This window comes from Lytechinus variegatus, chromosome 3, assembly GCF_018143015.1.
Source record: "Lytechinus variegatus isolate NC3 chromosome 3, Lvar_3.0, whole genome shotgun sequence".
In the NCBI taxonomy this organism is placed as follows: domain Eukaryota; kingdom Metazoa; phylum Echinodermata; class Echinoidea; order Temnopleuroida; family Toxopneustidae; genus Lytechinus; species Lytechinus variegatus.
Window position 1 is genome coordinate 8,723,619 of NC_054742.1, and position 19,870 is coordinate 8,743,488.

Sequence of the window (19,870 nt, forward strand, 5' to 3'; positions counted from 1 at the left end):
TAATCAGCTACATTCCATTTACATGTCAAGAATATTCTTATTTCACACCGAAATTACGGCGACACTAATATAAAAACGCCGCAACAACAACAAAGTTAATATACCATGATCAACGCTTCTTGTAAATGGGACAATATGGCAAGTAAGTGAATTTATAGAAAATCCTTACACATAAAACAACTTAGAAGCAAAAATGGTGTATTTTAAACAATTGTATGAAGAAAAAAAAATCTATTGATCCGTCAATGATTACTACATTCCAATGTTTGTCACAATGCTCACTCAGAGGGGATACATAAATTTAACAAACTTGTTTTTTGTTTTTATTTTAGTTTTAGCAATCACCTATTGCTCGACCCCCGTACACTTAAGTTTTAACAGTATTCATTGAGCTCCATCTGAAAATGTTAATCTTGTTATAGATTTTGAAATTTGTGTTTTTTTAATGATGTCAGGTATTTTTTCAGCAAAATATAGCTTAACAATGTTGTAAAAACTTTGAGGTTTAACAGTTTGATAATTGTTGAGTGAACATAATTTTGTAAAACCTCAAATGGCCCAAACACTATAATGTAATGTGATTTTTTTTAAATGACAGTTTTACCTTGAATGCAGCCCCTGTATGAGTTGACTTTCAATCAGAATTCCACACAAGCCATTGAGTGTGTGAACATTCCGGCCAAATTTTGTTCAAACTAATTTTATGTAGAAAAAAAATGATACATTAATTTTTTTTTTATGAACGCCTATATAATTATATATTACAAAGTATTACACCACACTTAAATGAAAGAACAATACGTAGAGCATAATATCAATCTTTTATGGAACTTCTTCCTAATATTCAGTATCACCAATGTCATGAATACACACCACCTTAACTGTAATGTACATTGCAAACGATGATGCTTTTATGGATGATTTCAACTCGGATGGGTAATCTTAACTTAAGTTGACGATTTACTAAGTAGAGCAAGTAGACGACAAAAGACTATGTGTTGGGGGGGGGTAGGGGAAGATTACTTTAAAATTTCTGCCTCAATGTTTTAAAAATTCTGGGGGTGGCAGCAGACTTATAGTGGCAACTTATGTAGCTGGGAGGGAAATCACCCCACCCCCTGGTCTCACCACTGCTAAGCTGGGAAAGTGATGACCCTTTCTTATGAATAAAACTTTTCTCAGTAAAAGTAGTTCCTTCCTGCTCGGTCGTCGTATTATTCGTCAAGGGCTCTGTCACATTGCGTCCACAATTTGTAACTAGAAAAAAAGTCACACTGAATTGTGATATTTATATTGCAAAGGTCTTGAAGTGCGTTGGTATATATAGCCCGACGAATAGATATGTGATTTGAACTAACCATGACATTGGCCTCACATCGAGCAGACCCGCCCACAAAGCTGTAACGCGCGATCATCTCATAGCCAAATTTGTTCATGAGGATTGTAATCGCACACACTCTTCTTCAGACGAGAGGCAGCGCCCATCGCCGTTCATCGTTCTCATTACCCACCTGCTTTATCAACAAAGCATCCGGGTTCATCTCAATTTCTCAAATATTTAACAAAGTCAAGGCAGGCTCCGCCAAGCTTTTTATACAACCGCTAACACAGTTGGACATATCAAAAATGGCGCAACCATCAGGTAAGAATGCATTCGATTTATACGTTTCCCTTTTTATTTATTTTTATAATAGTCCAAATATCTACCTCCACTTTGCATTTAACCTTTGCAATGAGAATACTAATGCTTATGCAATTCAGATGAAAGTAATGAAAATTAATCCCTGTATCAATGTAATTTATAAACGTAAAATGGTGTATTCAGGTATTCTTCAATATTATCCATCTTTCAGACGGAAGACAAGGCGATAGTAGGCTATTCCCTCGTATAGATAGCTGTATATTTATGCACAAGCATACATTATGATTGTCGACATATCATTATTGGACTTGAACGTGCATAGCAGCGCTGTGCAATCTGCTGATCAGGGCGCAATGAGCCAAAGAAAATTGAGAGGGCCCATCATGGCGTCTGTGACAAAATAAAAGTTCCGAGCGAGCAAGTGAACAAAAATTGTGTCAAAACTCAAAATGGGAAGTTAGGTTGTCATTATTGATCATAACATTTGGCCACCATGCTAGGACATTACATTATCATGATGATACACGGCAGAGTATTTTAATACTCCTTTAATTTTTCGTGAGTTATGATGATCTTTTTTAATGGCGATTCAAATCAAATGTTCATTTATGTTAAGATTTTCAAATGGATGGATACATGAAGTGAATAGCCTCTGACACATTTACCTATATAACCTATAATTAAATGCAAAGGTTCGCACTCTTATAATGTAGCATTACCTACTCATGAATTTGTTTTATTGTAAAAAATACAATGAAGGAAGTGCGCGCTTAGAATCGGCCGTTAATATTCAGCTCTAATAACAATACTTTATGGGAGCTTTAATAGCAGGAAATAGTTCATTCCCCAAACTGTATTTATGTGTGTATTTATTTTATTCATTAACATATGTATACATTATTGAAAAATAAACAATCGAATCAGCAAAGCTGCTTTTCATCGATAGACCAAGGTTATTTTAGCCCATTAATTATACAGAAGTGACTTGTAATTTAGAATAGAGAATAGTTCTATTCAACCTTTTTTAAACGAGTTCACTTGACAATTTTAGCCCGACATAAACAATACAATTTTTCTCATATCTAATTACCTTTTCTTTTTTTCCCACTAATATTATATTTACTTGTTTCAGCTGGGCGGAATTTTCTCAAGTATATGTTTTTGGGGGTAATATTCTACATGATGTGACACTTTGGCTTGTGAAATATGCATCCGTTTTCAGTTTGTCATCTTTATCTGCAATATGTTTTGAAATATACCTTTGATATTAGATCCGTAGTGGCGTAACTACGGAGGGGCACCCCCCCCCCCCAATCGGCGGCCAAAAAAAAAACGGGGAAAAGGAGAAAAAGAGGGAAAAGGGAAGAGAAACGTAGTGGAGAAAGAAGAAATTATTGTTCATTATAATGTTATATTATGTTATGTTATGTTATATGTTATGTTAAATAAGAAGCATTTTTCATAGCTTTATAAACATTATTTGCTTCATTGTGTCTTCATTGTTCATGTTGTTCCTGGTGTTCGCATAGACTGTTTAACTATATATAATCCTGTTGTACTAAAACCTCCCGTTCTCAATCAATATACAACAAATATATTTCCTCGCAATTCGAGTTATTATTGTTTTATGTAGTGACATATTCTCCGTTTTCATGACTACTTAAAGTGATTGCCCTATTTTAAGGTCCTGATATAAAACATTTCCTGTCCGTGCTAACGTTCGCATAAGTAGATTGGTGAGATTTCTGCTCTTCATTAACTTGAATCAGTCCTTAAAACGTCAATTTTTCTGATCTGAATATCACAAATGTTCAGCTCGCGCTTCGCGCTCGCATCACTTGGTTAGTGAAATACGTAGGGTCTTAGTGAATTTCTAGAAACAAGCCTTAGAATGCCCCTCTTCAGGTCTGAATTTCCTACATAAAAATTTTTTAGCTCGCGCTTCGCGCTCGCAGTATTTGATTAGTGAGATGCATATGATAATCATGATTACAATTACTTCAAAAAGTACTTCATGTATTTAGATGTAATTCTAACAAAATCAGCAAGCGCTTGGCACTTGCATTAGATGACTATGGTGAGATAATTATGTATACCCTTAATGAATTCCTAAAAAACATAGTCCTTAAAATATCCATGTTTGGGGTCAATATACACAAAAAATTTAGTTCGCGCTTCGCGCTCGCAGTATTTGATTAGTAAAATATGCACGGTCTTAGGGAATTCCTACAAACACGCCTTAGAATACCTCTCTTCATGTCTGAATTTCCTAAATTTTCAGCTAGCGCTTCGCGCTTGCAGTATTTGATTAGTAAAATGCGTTTGATAATCATGATTACAATGACTTCCAAAGGTGCTTCATGACTGTGTTTAGATGTAATTCTGACAAAATCAGCAAAGGATGGCACTAGCATTAGATGACTATGGTGAGATATTTATACTCCTGATGGATTCTGAAATATAGTCCTTAAAATTTCCCTGTTTAGGGTCAATATATACAAAATTTTTAGCTCGCGCTTGCATTGTTTGTTTGTTTAGCGAGACAGTTACGTATCATGATTAAAACAAAATTGCTTATAATGTCCCTTTTTAGCTCTGAATATCAAAAATTTTCAGCTCGCGCTTCGCGCTCGCATTATTCAATCAGTGTAATACATATCCGTTTAATGGCACTGCACGTCCATAAAATATCTCTATTAGGTCAGTATACCTGACAACTGAGCGCGCTTCGCGCGCTCCTTAAGTGACTCAAAATTTTTTGCTGGTCCCCCCAATGCCGCGACCCACGGTACGCCACTGTAGATCCGCATGATGGAATGGAAAGCCTCGAAAAAATTATTGTTAGTAAAATGACCTCATTACCTTTATAATTGCTACAGATTTGTCTCGAGTCTTCTGATTCTAAATTTATATTCAATATCTTGAGTAGAATCAACCACACATTTAGTCACATTACCCCTCCCCCATCTTTCCTCCTTTACACTACGCTCTCAATCAGGACCGCGGAACGGGGGGGGGGGTTCGTTGTTAGGCCTTTTTGATATATACTTCTATACTTTCTATGTCCTTGAAAGAGTTTTGCGTCGGAGTGTGAAAACTCCTCATTAACATGATTTTTAAACGTTTCTTGTGAACATGGTGAATTTATCCATTTTATCACAGCATTGAAACTCCACCCCCGTATAAAGATAAAGAAAGGCCTTATGAAATAGTCGTTATTTTGTATCCGAATATTAAAGAAAGGGCCGTGTTTATATGGGACACATACGACTAATACTACATGCCCCGGCATGCCATAATACAAGTTTTGTGTTTGTATCCAACATTAATGAGCACGGGTCCTAGTAGATAACAAAATATCCAGTTTGATGAATAATCAAGTTGTTAGCTGCAGAAGCCTCCTTCTTAAAACGGATAAGGTTGGGGTATGACGTGTTGGCCAAACACACCTATCATTGATCAAACAAAATCAATAAATTGATAATAAATGGACTTTAGGATATGGCAATTTTCATAAATTAAGTTGATCGTTCTATCAAGAATGTATTCATAAATGTCTGTTAATGATTTGCAGATATTCTAATCAGATGATGTGAAACATGACTTTGCAGAACCGGCGACCACCCTCCCCACAAAATGCGCCAAATTTACTCTTGTAAAAAATTGAGTGAGTGAAATCATCTTTAGCTAAAAGCTTGTGCTATAGGCCTATCACGAGAGCATTGACCGATTTTAACAGATTTCTATCACCTATAACTTGATATTTATTTGTAAATTCCTCGCTTAATAAAGATGCATTCTTCATGATTTTTTATTTACGATTTACTGAGCTGACGTACATATTGACAAAAGAACCATGGCAAGGTCAACAGTTCATATTTTACGGCTTATACTTTGCATGGATTTGTTTTGAAAAAAGGTTTGTTTTGAATTCGTGCTTTGGGTAGTTCTCTTTAAAGGGATGGTCAAGCTAGGCTGGAGATATTTACCTCTCAATAAATAGAGTAACATTCAAAAGCTAAATGCTGAAATTTTCATCAAAATCGGATAACTAATAACGAAATTATTAATTTTTTTAAATATTTGCATTATTCCGGTGAAACAGTTCTGCATGTCTTAACGAATATTCCTTAGGTTTGCCGATGATGATGTCATATCACCACTTGTTCTTTTGTATTTTATTATATGAAATTAGTTTTATTCAAAAATATTCTATCAAGAACTAAAACAATTGGATTTACAACTGATTGAGTGCATTAGTTATTTATTGCCGCAACTTATTTCATCATTATGGAGACACATCATTTACACATGTATGAAAAATTAAAACATTGTTTCATGTATACATAAGAAAAAGGAAAGTGGGGATGTGACATCATCAGCCCACCTATAATGAATATTAATGATGATGTAGATATGACTGTTTAAAAAAATATTGATAAACTTTATAATTCAATAACTTTAATCCGATTTTGATAAAAATTTTCAGCATTTTGCTTTGTGAATTTTACTCTATTTAGATATAAATATTTTCCATCCATTTAACCAATAAAAAAATAACCTATTACGGTCATTGGTTTACATACAGAGAATATAGTTTTAAACTATACGTCGCTTAGGTTTTCTTATGAAAATAGTTTTAGGGTAACCCATAACTCTTGAATGCCTGAAATATTAATCGGTTTTAGTAATGTTTCATCTTATGAATCAAGCTTGGTCGATGTTGGAGAATGCATTCATCAGAAAAGTAATACACTCTACATTAAAAAGCAGTGGCTTTGCATCTTATATAGAGATGATATAAACAATAAAAGCACAGGATAGAAAGCTGTGATGATAAATATTATCATAACGCAGTACATTTCAATCAAAACGATATTAAGTAGGTCGTATTTTGTGAAAATATAGACCTACTTCTTTCCCTTCATTTGTCAAGGCCTTTACAAGGTTTCACAATAAACAAAGTGGACTTGAATTTCTTTCGTCATTATTTTGAACAAAATTTGTTTGTTAACTCTATATTATAGTCAGCATTTGTATAACTGACCCCATTAGTGACTCAACCATGATCGATTTTGACGACGTATTCAAAAATACTAAAGATATATAGTTATTCACGTATTGAAATACTCATTTTGTATAAATAGACAGGGTATGAATATAAGCCAAGGCCTCACGGGTTCTAGGACTGACATGCCCCAGCACAGATGGTGAACCTATAGATGAATGAAATTATATACTCCGGTAGATATATGCTTTATTTGAAATAAAGTCAAGGATTGCCTGGGTCATTGATTTTGAAAGGGCGCACTTTTAAATTATGTTAAACTGCAGATGGATGTTTGGGTGTTATTTACTTATATATTATCAATTTAAGTCCGGCATGCGCACCAATTTAGACCCTTTTAAATGATTGCAATAATTATTATTCACGTCTTTGTAAAAGCAGGGTTGTTTTACAAGGGAGCCCTGCTATCAAAACGAGTCACGTACATGAGCAAAATAATCTGAATGCTTAATATTTACTGTCACTAGTTATTATTCCAAAAAAAACTCCATCAGAGCAAAATATTTTGTTCGTTTGTTTTATTTTTGTTTGTTTTTTTTCATCAAAAGGACTGGTGTGGTTCGGAAATCGTTAAGGTACTGCTTCGGGGTTCTACACACCGCCACTGTTCAGTGCTTATTATGTGTAGTGGAACGCTACAAGCATTTTCTGAAGTATGATCACAATAAAAAGAATAATGATCATAACAATGACGGTTATTATTGTTATCAATATTATTAATATTATAGTAATAATCACTGGCGTAAATCCGGTCGAGCAGTGACGGGGGGGGGATGAAACAATATATTGACCTGGGGCCCGTTGCAGAAAGAGTTGCAATCAATCGCAACTCTGAAAATCATGCGCAACTTGATTTTCAACCAATCAACAGCGCGCATTTTGGACTTGCGATTGATTTTTTGACTTGCGTTTAAACGCAACTCTTTCTGCAACGGACCCCAGAGCATTAAAAATTTGGGGACACCCCCACACCTAAGCCTAGGCTATGTATACGGGGAATAACTGTTTGCATAATCCTTTTATCTTTCAGTTGAATACCTTTGTTTCAATGGCTATAATAATGAATCTGTTGTGTTATAAACTATAGGCCTCCTGAACTACAATTAATATGCAAACACGAGCTAGCGAAGCGAGCGAGCAAATTTTGAGAAGTTGGGAGACAAGATACCAATATCGTTGTTTATGCTGCATGAGATATAATTCTCGGATAATGCGGCGAGTGAGCGAGAAAATTTTCAGTAGGTGGGAGAAAGATTGTTGCTCAAAAACCCCTTTTCAAATGGTGTGTAATTATGACATCACGGGCTATATTATGTGCAGGGGTAAATATCTGCCAACATAATACTATCATCTTTCACTTAAAGGACTATTACAATTATGGCTATATTGTAATGGATTTGTTGTGACTACTGGATTTCAGTAAAGTATCCGAATGCGAGCGAGCAATTTTCCCATTTTTGGAAGACCTAATATTACTAAATCGTCTTTTAAGGGAGTGTAATTATGGGAGACATTGCGGCGGTGAGTGTAGTTAGCGAGCCTTTAAAAAGACTCAATCGTTTAAAATAATATGCATTGACTACAAGACATTTATATAAAAAAGAGGAAATATGGATTTAAATAGTCGATTTTGTTTCAATGAAAACACTATAAAGGTGAGATGAGAATGTAAACAGAAATAGAATCATGATTATCCGGAATAAGTGTGCCATGTGAAATGATTATATAGCCACAATGTGAAGTACTTATACTGTTGTGTTAATAAATATAAATTAAAGTCCACTGTAAACATGATAAATGGATAAAATGGTAAAGATGAATGTTTCATTAATGGCATTGATTTGATCAATGTCATCGGTAACTAATTGTATACTTTTTAAGAATGCGGTAGGCCAAATCTTTTTCGTACAAAATCCCCACTTCTCCAAAGATACCAGATGACCCCCTCCCATATTCACGAAAGTGAATTTAAAGGATGTTTTAATTCGTTTATGATAAAAGTTACAATCATATTTAAAAGTCATTGCAATCACATATTCATTAATTGACTCATAACTAAACTCCCATGATGCAGTGGATATAACCTTTGCAGTAAGCTAAACGTTTGGATTTGTCAAGGCCAATTTCTTGTAAGAATATATGTTGAGCGAGAAATTTTGCATTTTTAGAATACAAAATTAGGTCAATTTAAGCATTTGACTGCATTTAAAGATGTATCCACACATAAAACAGCAGTATTAAACCATTTGATGATTATTTTTTTTTCTTGAAAAGAAATCTTGAAAAGTGGGGGCGTGGGATGATTGTACATGCCATCCCCCTCTCAGAAAAGTGTGTGTGGGGGGGATGTATCCCCCCCTCCCCAGGGATTTACGCCCTTGGCAATGAAAATGGTGATGGTAATTGTTATCGTATTTACGCATAATGACCATTGCCATTGTTTTGTTTTGTTTCCTCATCATTTTTTTTGGCTATTGAATGAAAACTTTCCCTTCGGAAGCTGGTACAAAGAGATGGATGGAGAAAGGGGAAAAATACAGAATGGGTAGAATAACATGTTTATGTTTTTTACATGACTTTTTCTTTTACCCCTGCTCACAACTAAGGGCATTTGGGTGTTCCCTGTTACTACCCTTGTCAATCCCACCTATATTTGTTAGTTTTCTTTATTCTGTTTCATGATGTAAAACAAGTAGAGCGAGAAAATACAAGAGAAATGAGAAGAAAATTTTAAAATAGGGTATAAAAGGGAAATAATCATGGAAAACGAAGTGTCTTCAAAATGGCTCATTTTCAGTTCATTTTTTTCCCAAAAGTTTAATTTCGCACTTCGCGCTCGCATTATTGATCACGTTCTGACAAAAACCATAGTCTTGTAGGCATAAAAATATACTTTGATCCTAAGGACTACCCCCATAATACAGACATGGGCATTGGGGGCATCCAAAACGACCAAAATTGAAGGAGAAATAAAAAAAGGAAACAAAATATCGTTTCAAGATCTATAATAACCATTTTTCTTTTATTAAGAATGATAAAAGTCTTGCTTGCTCGTCCGCAGCTTTCTTTTTTAAATAAAATGTTGCCATTAATGCCATGTGTACCCCAAAAATTTCAGACTCTTAGAGCCACTTCCCCAACCCCTCTCTCAAATTAAAAGAAACAAATTCCCCACAGAAAATATTTGTATCAGTCATCCCCAACAATGAACACCGATCGACACCCATGTCAGTATACCTTCACAACATACATGCCCTCCCATGGTTAAAAAATAAAACATAAAAAACGAATAGTATAAGCCACATTACAAAATGTTTTTAAAATGTTACATTGTTGCATCCCGTGCTTGTACTCTGCTATGTATTCTTTTAGTATAGAACCAAAGGTTACACATTATCAACAAAATAATGACAATTTTATGCTTTATTTGAAATCATAGCCTGATCAATATATATTAATCTACATTGTTGTATCATGATGTAACCGTATACTCTACTTTGTATTCATATTCTTAATTGTTTGTTTTGTACAAATCCACATTGTACTTCCCCTTAAAACTATAAGGGATGTTTTGTCCACACATCACGTCTGGGGAAGATATAAAGTTGTTTGTAAAACTCATTTATGATAGACTATATTTAAAGTCAAGTGGCTCCTCAAGTCATTAGATATACATGATAAACTTAAATTATTGCTGATATTGATTAACAGCGACAAGTTTAAAGTGCAAATTAAAAGTTCGAAGTGCCATCACAGAATATATAGCCTTTTAGAATTCACTGATTAATATAGGATTCACGGTATATGTTGTTAGCCCCTTATACCTGACGATAACTCCCCATAGGCGGATCCAGGGGGGGGAGCGAGGGCCCCACCCCCTCCCCCCACTGGCGGAGCAAAAAAAGGAAGAAAAAGGGGAAAGAAAAAAGATAAAGAAGGGGAAAGAGAGGAGGAAAGGGAAGAGGAAAAAATAAGAGGAGGAAAACGAGTGCAAAAAGTAAGGTGAGGGGAAGAATTTGAAAATAAAGAAAATTCTTTCATGGCACTATATAAATTTTTCTGTCGCTCTTCGCGCTCGCATTGGCTGTTCGATCTAATACATATCTTGCTCAATGGGCTGATATGGAGCTTAAAATATCAATTTTTGAAGTCATAATATACAAAACACATTTCAGCTCGGACAATGAGCTTTCATTATTTTGTTTGATTTACAATTTTTAAAGTGCTCTGTACAAAGTCCATTTTGTGGTCTGAATGCCGAAATTTTTAGCTCGCACTACGTGCTGGCATTATTTGATTTGCTAAATATCTATTCCACAAAGTTATCAAAATATTATTTTCAGATCTGATTTTCAAAACGTATCAGCTATCGCTGTGCGCTCGCATTTTATTACAGAGAATTCTATTACAAATTACTTAAAATCCCCTTTTCATGACAGTTAATAAAATTTTTTGGCTCGCGATTTGCCTTCGCATTTTATTGTTAAAAATATATAAACAGAGGCCGATCCATGGGTGGACTTAGGAGCCCGCCCTCCCCCTTCTTTATTGCAGGAGCAAAAAAAAAGAAAAAGGGGAAAGAAAAAAAAAGAAAAGGGGAAAAGGAGGAAAAATAGGTGGAAGAACACGAGTAAAATTTTCTCTCGCGCTTGGTCAATAGGCTGATAATGGAACTTACAATATCATTTTGTTTACGTCAGTGTACATAACATTTTCAGCTCGGCCATTGAGTTTTGTTTGATTTACAAATTAATTCAAAAAAAAGTTCTGTAAATGCCGTTTTATAGGCTGAATATCACAATTTTTAGCTCTCGCTGCACACCCGCATTGTTTGATTTGGCAAGTACCTTATTGTCGTCGTGTAACGTTTCAAAAATATCCCTTTTCAGGTCTGAGTGTCAAAACGTATCAGGTAGCGCTGCGCGCTCGCATTTTGATTGGTAAGGTAATACCTCTATATAGATATATAACAAACTACTTGAAATCCCATTTTCATGACAGTTCATCAAACATTTCGGTTCGCGATTTGCACTCTCTTAATGCTTCTTAGATTAATAAATAAGATAACATTTTCATGAAGTCCTAATAACTAAATCCCCCCCCCCCCCGTTTTTAGAATGGAATTTCGACAAGTTTCATCTCGCGCTAAGGAAAAAGAATAGGAAGATTGTAATCATTTTCATAAAGTGACAACATTTCTATAGCATGCCCCAGTCCTGGGTCAAAATATTGTTAAGTAACATCTCGGGCTTCGCGCTCACATTATTTGTGATCTATATACATCCACTTCACAATTTTCATAAAAAGAGCTTGAAATAGTGCTTAAATTAACCCTTTTTTTAGATCGGTATATCAACTATTTTCAGCTCACGTTTCGCGCTCTCGTTATTTTATTTTCATGATAAAAACTATTCAGAATGCCCACTCTAGGTCTAAATCTAAAACACGTGCAGGTATCGTTATTGAGATGCGCAGCTTATTCTTTATTTAAAAGGTGCTTAAATTATCAAGTTTCAGATCAGAATATGAACACAATTTTCTGCTCACATTTTGCACTCGCATTATTGATGTAGGAACATACCCAATTACCCATCGTTTTCATGGTTCACAAACACAAATAGAGTGTCCTGTTAATAGGTCTGAAATCTCAATTTTTTCCAGTCGCACTTCGCGCTCGAATCAATTGTTAAGTTATCCCGTTCATGATTAAAAAGGTGCTTAGAATGTCATTTTTTAGGTCGGAATGTCAAAATGTTCAGCTCGTGCTTCGCGCTCGCAATAATTGTCTAGTTACATGCGCATCTTGTTCAGGATCACAAACATTGCCAAAAATGACCTATTTTTAAATAAAATCCCCCCCCAAAAAAAAAATTGCATTCGCTTTACGCTCGCTCTACTTGAATGAGACTTAATATGTTTTGTTGTTTTATAAGAATAAAGCTAAGATGTGTATGTTTGGATTTCCCTGTAAAGAAACAAACAAAAATCAACTTTGAGCGGCCGATCAGGGAAAATACGGTTGAAATCCCCCCCTTTACTAATTAAAGCTGGATCAGACCCTGCTCCCGATTAGCAAACGTGTAATCGGCAGATGAAGTAAATCTTTATTGGTATTTTCATCGATTTCTTCATTGTCATCGTCGTCGTCATCATTATACCCTTATCATTCTCATCGCAAAAAAAAACATTTTGCTATATCATCATCATTATAATTATCACCATAAATAGGGTTGATTATTGTTATTATTATCATTATTATTATAATTAACATCATTATCATTATTGACTACAATAATTATTATTATTCATGTTTCGATTCCTAGTATTTTATTGTTCTTTGTTTACACTTTTGGGGTAATTCATTTATAATTCACTGTAATTAATAATTATACTTGCTTATATACGCTTAATACTTACTTTTGTAAGAGGTCTCTAAGCGCTCTACATGATTATGCAGCATAATTACCCTGGCTTTAGCAGTGCAGCTGTTACGCGCGCTGCATTTCAGGGAATAAATTCCTGCCAGTACCCATTTACCTCACCTGGTTGAGTGCAGCATATTGTGGATCAATTTCTTGCTGAAGGAAATTACGCCGTAGTTGGGATTCGAACCCACGACCCTCTGTTTCAGTCCGGAGACTAATCCACTGGGCCACAACGCTCCACTGTAAGATACCTTTGTCATTTTCTGTTTTGCAAGTGATATTCAGGAAGTACTAAAACATTCTCACATATAGACTCAGTCCTTATATGGCCTAGTGGAATTCATGGCATTCACCCTGGTCATATAGTAATGACCTTTTCAACGTCATGTCTCTCTCTCTGTCCAACCGATCCCTGACATTTCATTGGCATGCCGAACCCAGCTAACACCCATCTATCATATACTTATATTAAAGCGACACCGTGCTGTGCTCAAACACAACCAATATACGGTTGTTGATTTACTTGTTATGATAAATGATTTAAAAGGGGGAAACAGGAGAAAAAGGGATATGAGGTTTTCTTCTGCTGGGTTGTGGGAGCTAGGGCCATTTCATGAAAGGTGTCGGCACTTACTAAATTGTCAACCCTGACAATTTCATTGAAATCCTTGGTTTTGATTGGCTCAGAAGCTCTGGCCTCTGACTGCTACTATGGTAACTGTCGGAGAAAGACAACTTGTCGGTGCTGACAACTTTCATGAAATGGGCCCCAGGTCGCAACCCGGATATTGATTGAAGCGCCACTTAATTAAGGCTCCACGATTGGCGGGGATAACCTTTAAACATGCCTGTCTAGAAAGGCATTATCACAATATAACAAGAGCATCGATTCACTGTCTCCGTTCCTGGCTGGCAAAGCGTGCTTCCCTTATAGAACAGAATAATCGTCTTTCCATCCAACCAATCAGAATATCGTTTTCTCTTTCCGTCAACCGTCCAGGAATAGATCGACACCCCTGGACATATTATTAACAGACATGTACCCAGGCCAGTATTAGAGAAGCGTACAATTCTTTCACCAAAGTGTATACCGTTTAGAATGGACTCTTTGGAATATGGTGAAAACTAAATAGCCTATCAATGCATTTTAAATTCAGCTTGAATTGAAGAAAAAAAATAACTGCCGTATTTTACACATAATTCTAACCAATGATTTTATAAAATGTTTGATGATTTGTAAATCAATACTGAGAGCGCAATTCTTTTATTTCACGTGTGAAAGATTTATTGGAACAGAGAGACTCCAATCATCTTCATAACCACGTTACGATATAGCGCTTAGTATATAGGCACATTTAACTGTAATGGGTATTATGACGAAACAATTTCATGCTAGGGCTTAATAGTGAATTACATTTTTCTTTCAGTCTATTTTTAAAAAAGAATTGAAATATGAGCTGTTTTCACATGATGATCATGAAGACTATGTTCTTGTAGCATTCAAAATCAATACTGGTTACTGCAATGCAAACGTGTGTTTCATCATCCTCTGTACTCCAAAACTACACACGAACTCTCATAATCATAGGCCCTATATCATTACATTTTTATACTATTATGTTTTATTTGAACATTTTTTTTGCAAGAGCAGTAAGCGTAAAATCAAATGTTTCTCAGTCAAATACAGATTTGTTTAGTTCTCCTTCCCAAATGTTTGAGATGATTTCCATGGTGAGTGCTAGTTTATCACTATCACCTACCATTGGGTATACTGTAGTGAGGCTATACGGATGTGATCGCCATACACACAGTCTGTTCACATCTAAGTGAGATATGTTATCCATCTTTATGGATAGTACATGTGTATTGCACTGTGTGTGTATAATGCGAGGACATGATTGCATAGTACACGTTGCTGCTGCTGCTGCTGCAGTGCGACCAATAGAGAATGAAACAGTGCAAGAATAATTTCTTTCTCTTTGAATTAATAAGAAACATTGTGAACATGGGTGCGCGTTTAACACGCATCTCCTCCCCGCTGTGCCTGAGTGTATTGTCGAATTCCTAACCAAACTCTACATTGTAGATCAAAATCAAAATCACCTCTGAACTTTTCCTGGAAACCAATCATATTTATCTTAGAATGGCTTAAAATTAATAATAATAAAGAAATTGTGTCTTTATGCAGCTCCCTTTTCATGTACGTTTTCCTTGATACATAGGCCTTCCCTATGAATCACTTCGCTGCAAATTCTACTCATTCGCAGTTGATAATAATAAAAGAATATTATAGCAATAATGATGATAATGACATATACTGATATAATAAAATGATAATAATAAAAATTATAATAATGATATTACTTACAATAATATTAAGTATTTTGGAAACTGAAACTTTTGTAAAGGTTCCATCAATATTATGTCTGCTTGCTTTCTTTATATTGTAACTTATTACTTGTTTCTTCTTTTTGTTTTGTTGAAGTATGGCCATTATCTTTCTATACTTGAGTGGAAAACAAATTTCTTTGTAATTGTCATAAATGATAAAATATCTTGTATCTTGTATTGTGTTTTTCCATTCATGCATAATAAAAAGTAATATAGATCAGATACAAATTTAATGATTTTAATTTCTAAGAAAAGCAGTATAAAAATAAAGCATCTTAAAACTAGGAGGGTTCCACTAAAAGCAATGTCTGTACAGTGTGGATCCGCTTATTGGCACTTAATAAAATTATGATACATGCGTATATAATAATATAATAAGAAAAGCAAGAGAGGAAGAAATTTAAAAAGGCCATAAAAACCATCTATTTTACTGACCAAAATTATACGCGACCTGAAAATTTCAATATTCAGACCAGAAAAAGGGACATTTAAGGACTGTTTTTAGGAATTCATGAAGAGCATACATATCTAAATAATTCACTAATGCGAACATAAGCACGGACTGGAAATGTTTCATATTCAAACCTCCAAAGTGGGCAATCACTTTAGTGTAGTATGAAAAAAACAAGTGCCATGCCTCTGGCCGTCTCACCTGCATCACGCAGTTCAATATAGCAGCAGTGCTGACTTTGAAAACTACTCTAACTCGCACAAGATGTTCAGTGATACATGGTTACTATTATCATAGGCGGATCCAGCTTTTGGCGAAAGGGGGGGCGCACATATTTTTGCACTTCACCGGCGCCATAAAAGAAAATGTTGAAAAAGAAAAAGGGGTAATGCCTGACCCTGTCAAAACACGCACACGCACACACACACACACACACACACATGCATATATATATATATATATATATATGTGACTCAAATCATATAGATATACATGACTCATGAGATAGAGACACATATTTCACCGAAAAATTAATGCGAGCGCGAAGCGCGAGCTGAAATTTTTAAAGTATACCGTGACCTGGAAACAGGAAAAAGGTGCCTGTTTAGGACTGTTTGTAGTAACTCATGAGGAGGATACATATCTCACTACACAGATAATGCGAGTGCCGAGGGCGAGCTGAAATTTACTTATATTCTGACCAGAAAGCTTGATATTCTAAGCATTCTTGGTACCAATGATTAAGATGGGTTTCTAAAAAAAAATGCGAGCGCGAAGCGCGAGCTTAAAATTTTGATATTTCGATCTGAAAACATTAGTTTAATGTACGTTTTAATAAAGAACAAGATTATATCCAACAAAAGATTATTGCAAATCGAAGCGGGAGTTCTGGTTCAGAACTAAAAACGGGACATTCTATTCACCTATTTAATCATGAAAAGTATGGGGTTTTGCTACAGAAATGATGCGAGCGCGAAGCGCGAGCTGAAAATTTTTATGTTCGATTTTTAATAAAGAACGAGTTGTGTAGCTCAATCTCGTTTGCTGATTTCTGTGTAACATTACCATCTTATTGTTTTTGCACATGCGGAATTATTGGGGAGGGCAAAACGATCATTCTTGACCGCGGCGCCGATCTAGATTTGGTTAGCAATAGGCCCTTCTTCATTATTCTACCGGCGCTTATTTATTGAAATCAGGGGACGCTGATCATTCTTGACCGGCGCCGATTTAAATTTAGGTGGCGCCGGTTAAGACAAAGGCAGCGCCGATTTGTCTTGACCGGCGCCGATTTAAACAAGTAGTACTGATTATTCTTACCGACGTTACGTAAGATTCAGGCAGCGGCAATCCATAATCGACTGGCGCCGATCTAGAACCAGGAGGCGCCGATTATTCTTGACTGGCGCCGATTTTTAACCAGGTGGTGCTGATTATTCTTGACCAGCCCCGATTTAGATATAGGTGGCGCTGATTATCCTTGATCGGCGCCGGTTAAGAACTCAGGCAGCGCCGATTTTTCTTTACCGGCGCCGATTTATAACCAGATGACGCCGATTGTTCTTGTCCAGCGTCGATTTAGATTTAGGTGGCGCTAATTATCCTTGATCGGCGCCGGTTAAGACTCTGGCAGTGCCGATTTTTCTTGACTGGCGCCGATTTATAACTAAATAGCGCTGATTATTCTTGTCCGGCGCCGATTTAGATTAAGGTGGCGCTGATTATTCTTGATTGGCGCCAGTTATATGCAGGCAGCGCACTGCTACCGGCGAAGTTGTTGGGAAAAGGGTAGTTAAAAGAAAAAATAAGGAAGATGATATGATTACGCTTTGCTGGGATAGTCTTTCCTTTACTGTTGCTAATGTTATATCAGTGTATAATTTTTTTTAAGCAGCGCCTTTTCCCTTTCTTTCCTTTATTTTTAATTTTTCAAGCGGCGCCTTTTCTTTCTTTTACTTTTTTTATTTTCTTTATTTTGAGCGGCGCCTTCGGCGCCGCTCAAATAATAGGGGGGGGGGCGCGCGCACCCTGCGCACCCCCCCTGGATCCGCCGATGATTATGTCCACTTTTTATGAACTAGACCAATAAACTTACAGAGATATGATGGTTATTCAACAAAAAACCCGACATGGCCAAAGTTCATTGACCTTACATGACCTTTGACATTGATCATGTGACCTGAAACTCACACAGGATGTTCAGTGATACTTGATTACTCTTATGTCCAAGTTTCATGAATCAGATCCATAAACTTTCAAAGTTATGATGGTAATTCAACAGATACACCCAATTCGGCCAAAGTTCATTGACCTTTGACCTTGGTCATGTGACCTGAAATGCGCACAGGATGTTCAGTGATACTTGATTACTCTAATGTCCAAGTTTTATGAATCAGATCCATAAACTTTCAAAGTTATGATGGTAATTCAACAGATACCCCCAATTCGGCCAAAGTTCATTGACCCTAAATGACCTTTGATCTTAATCATGAGACCTGAAACTTGCACAAAATGTTCAGTGATGCTTGATTACTATTATGTCCAAGTTTCATGAATCAGATCCATAAACTTTCAAAGTTATGATGGGAATTCAACAGATACCCCCAATTCGGCCAAAGTTCATTGACCCTAAATGACCTTTGACCTTGGTCATGTGACATAAAACTCATGCAGGATGTTCAGTGATACTTGATTAACCTTATGTCCAAGTTTCATGAACTAGGTCCATATACTTTCTAAGTTATGACGTCATTTCAAAAACTTAACCTCAGGTTAAGATTTTGATGTTGATTCCTCCAACATGGTCTAAGTTCATTGACCCTAAATGACCTTTGACCTTGTTCATGTGACATGAGATTCTAGAAGATGTTCAGTAATACTTGATTAACCTTATGGCCAAGTTTCATGAACTAGGTTCATATACTTTCTAAGTTATGATGTCATTTCAAAAACTTAACCTCAGGTTAAGATTTGATGTTGACGCCGCCGCCGCCGTCACCGTCGGAAAAGCGGCGCCTATAGTCTCACTCTGCTATGCAGGTGAGACAAAAATGACACTAAATGAAATAGTAAAGATAATATATTTTTCATGTAATTGAACATATATATTACATAATATAATGTAGAATAATGCAATATATTACATTTTGTTAGGGGTGGGGACAAGTGCCCCTCCCCCATAGTTACGCCCCAAGACAGCATCATTTTTTTTAAAGAAGAAAATTCTATATTGCCAATCCCATAAAGAATGGTAATTATCGCTAATGATCGTACTACAATGTCTCAACGAGTTTCTTGGACTAATTCATATAATCGAGTGCTTATCTAACTTGATCTTTATTATTTTTTTAATATAAGTTTATTTGTAAAATATCATGGATGTTCACTCTATACCAGAACATGATGACCCAGGTTTTAAGCATTCTTTCTTTACATCAGACCTTTACTTTTTGGTAAAGTCACGGGGGAGGTGTAAAGCAAAGAATTGAACGAAATTTTCTCGTGATATTTCAAAATGTATTTTATAAAATATTAAGTCCATTCCATTCTTTAAAGGAATGGTTGAAATAATTTTTCACCTCTAATATCTTCAAATTATAGTGTATGGTATATTGTGTATATACTTACCAATCGTTTTCTTTTCTTTTCCTTATTGTCTTTTGTCTTTATTAGGTGGCAGAAAGGATGGGTAAGCATCTATCAATTTGAATAGTTTTCCTCTTCCGTCATACTGTTTCACTAACGCATCGTACTTATTCTCTCAACACTTTCACATTTCTCTCTCTGTATTTCCCTCTCTTTCTTTCACTCCTTTTTTCATTTCTCTCTCCCTTTCTTTCCTCTTTGATCAATGATAATTTCTCTCTCTCTCTCTCTCTCTCTCTGTCTATCTT

General features: G+C 35.7%; 1 protein-coding gene across 1 annotated transcript in view; it reads left to right on the plus strand.

Moving 5' to 3' along the window:
* The first annotated feature begins 1,306 nt into the window (after positions 1-1,306).
* LOC121410153 (creatine kinase, flagellar-like) overlaps positions 1,307-19,870 on the plus strand; it is a 28,644-nt gene continuing 10,080 nt past the window's right edge. Inside the window, exons 1-2 of the mRNA XM_041602048.1 lie at positions 1,307-1,642; positions 19,650-19,665. Of these exons, the coding sequence (XP_041457982.1) occupies positions 1,435-1,642; positions 19,650-19,665 (224 nt within the window). The 5' untranslated portion in view covers positions 1,307-1,434. The remainder of the gene's footprint in view (positions 1,643-19,649; positions 19,666-19,870) is intronic.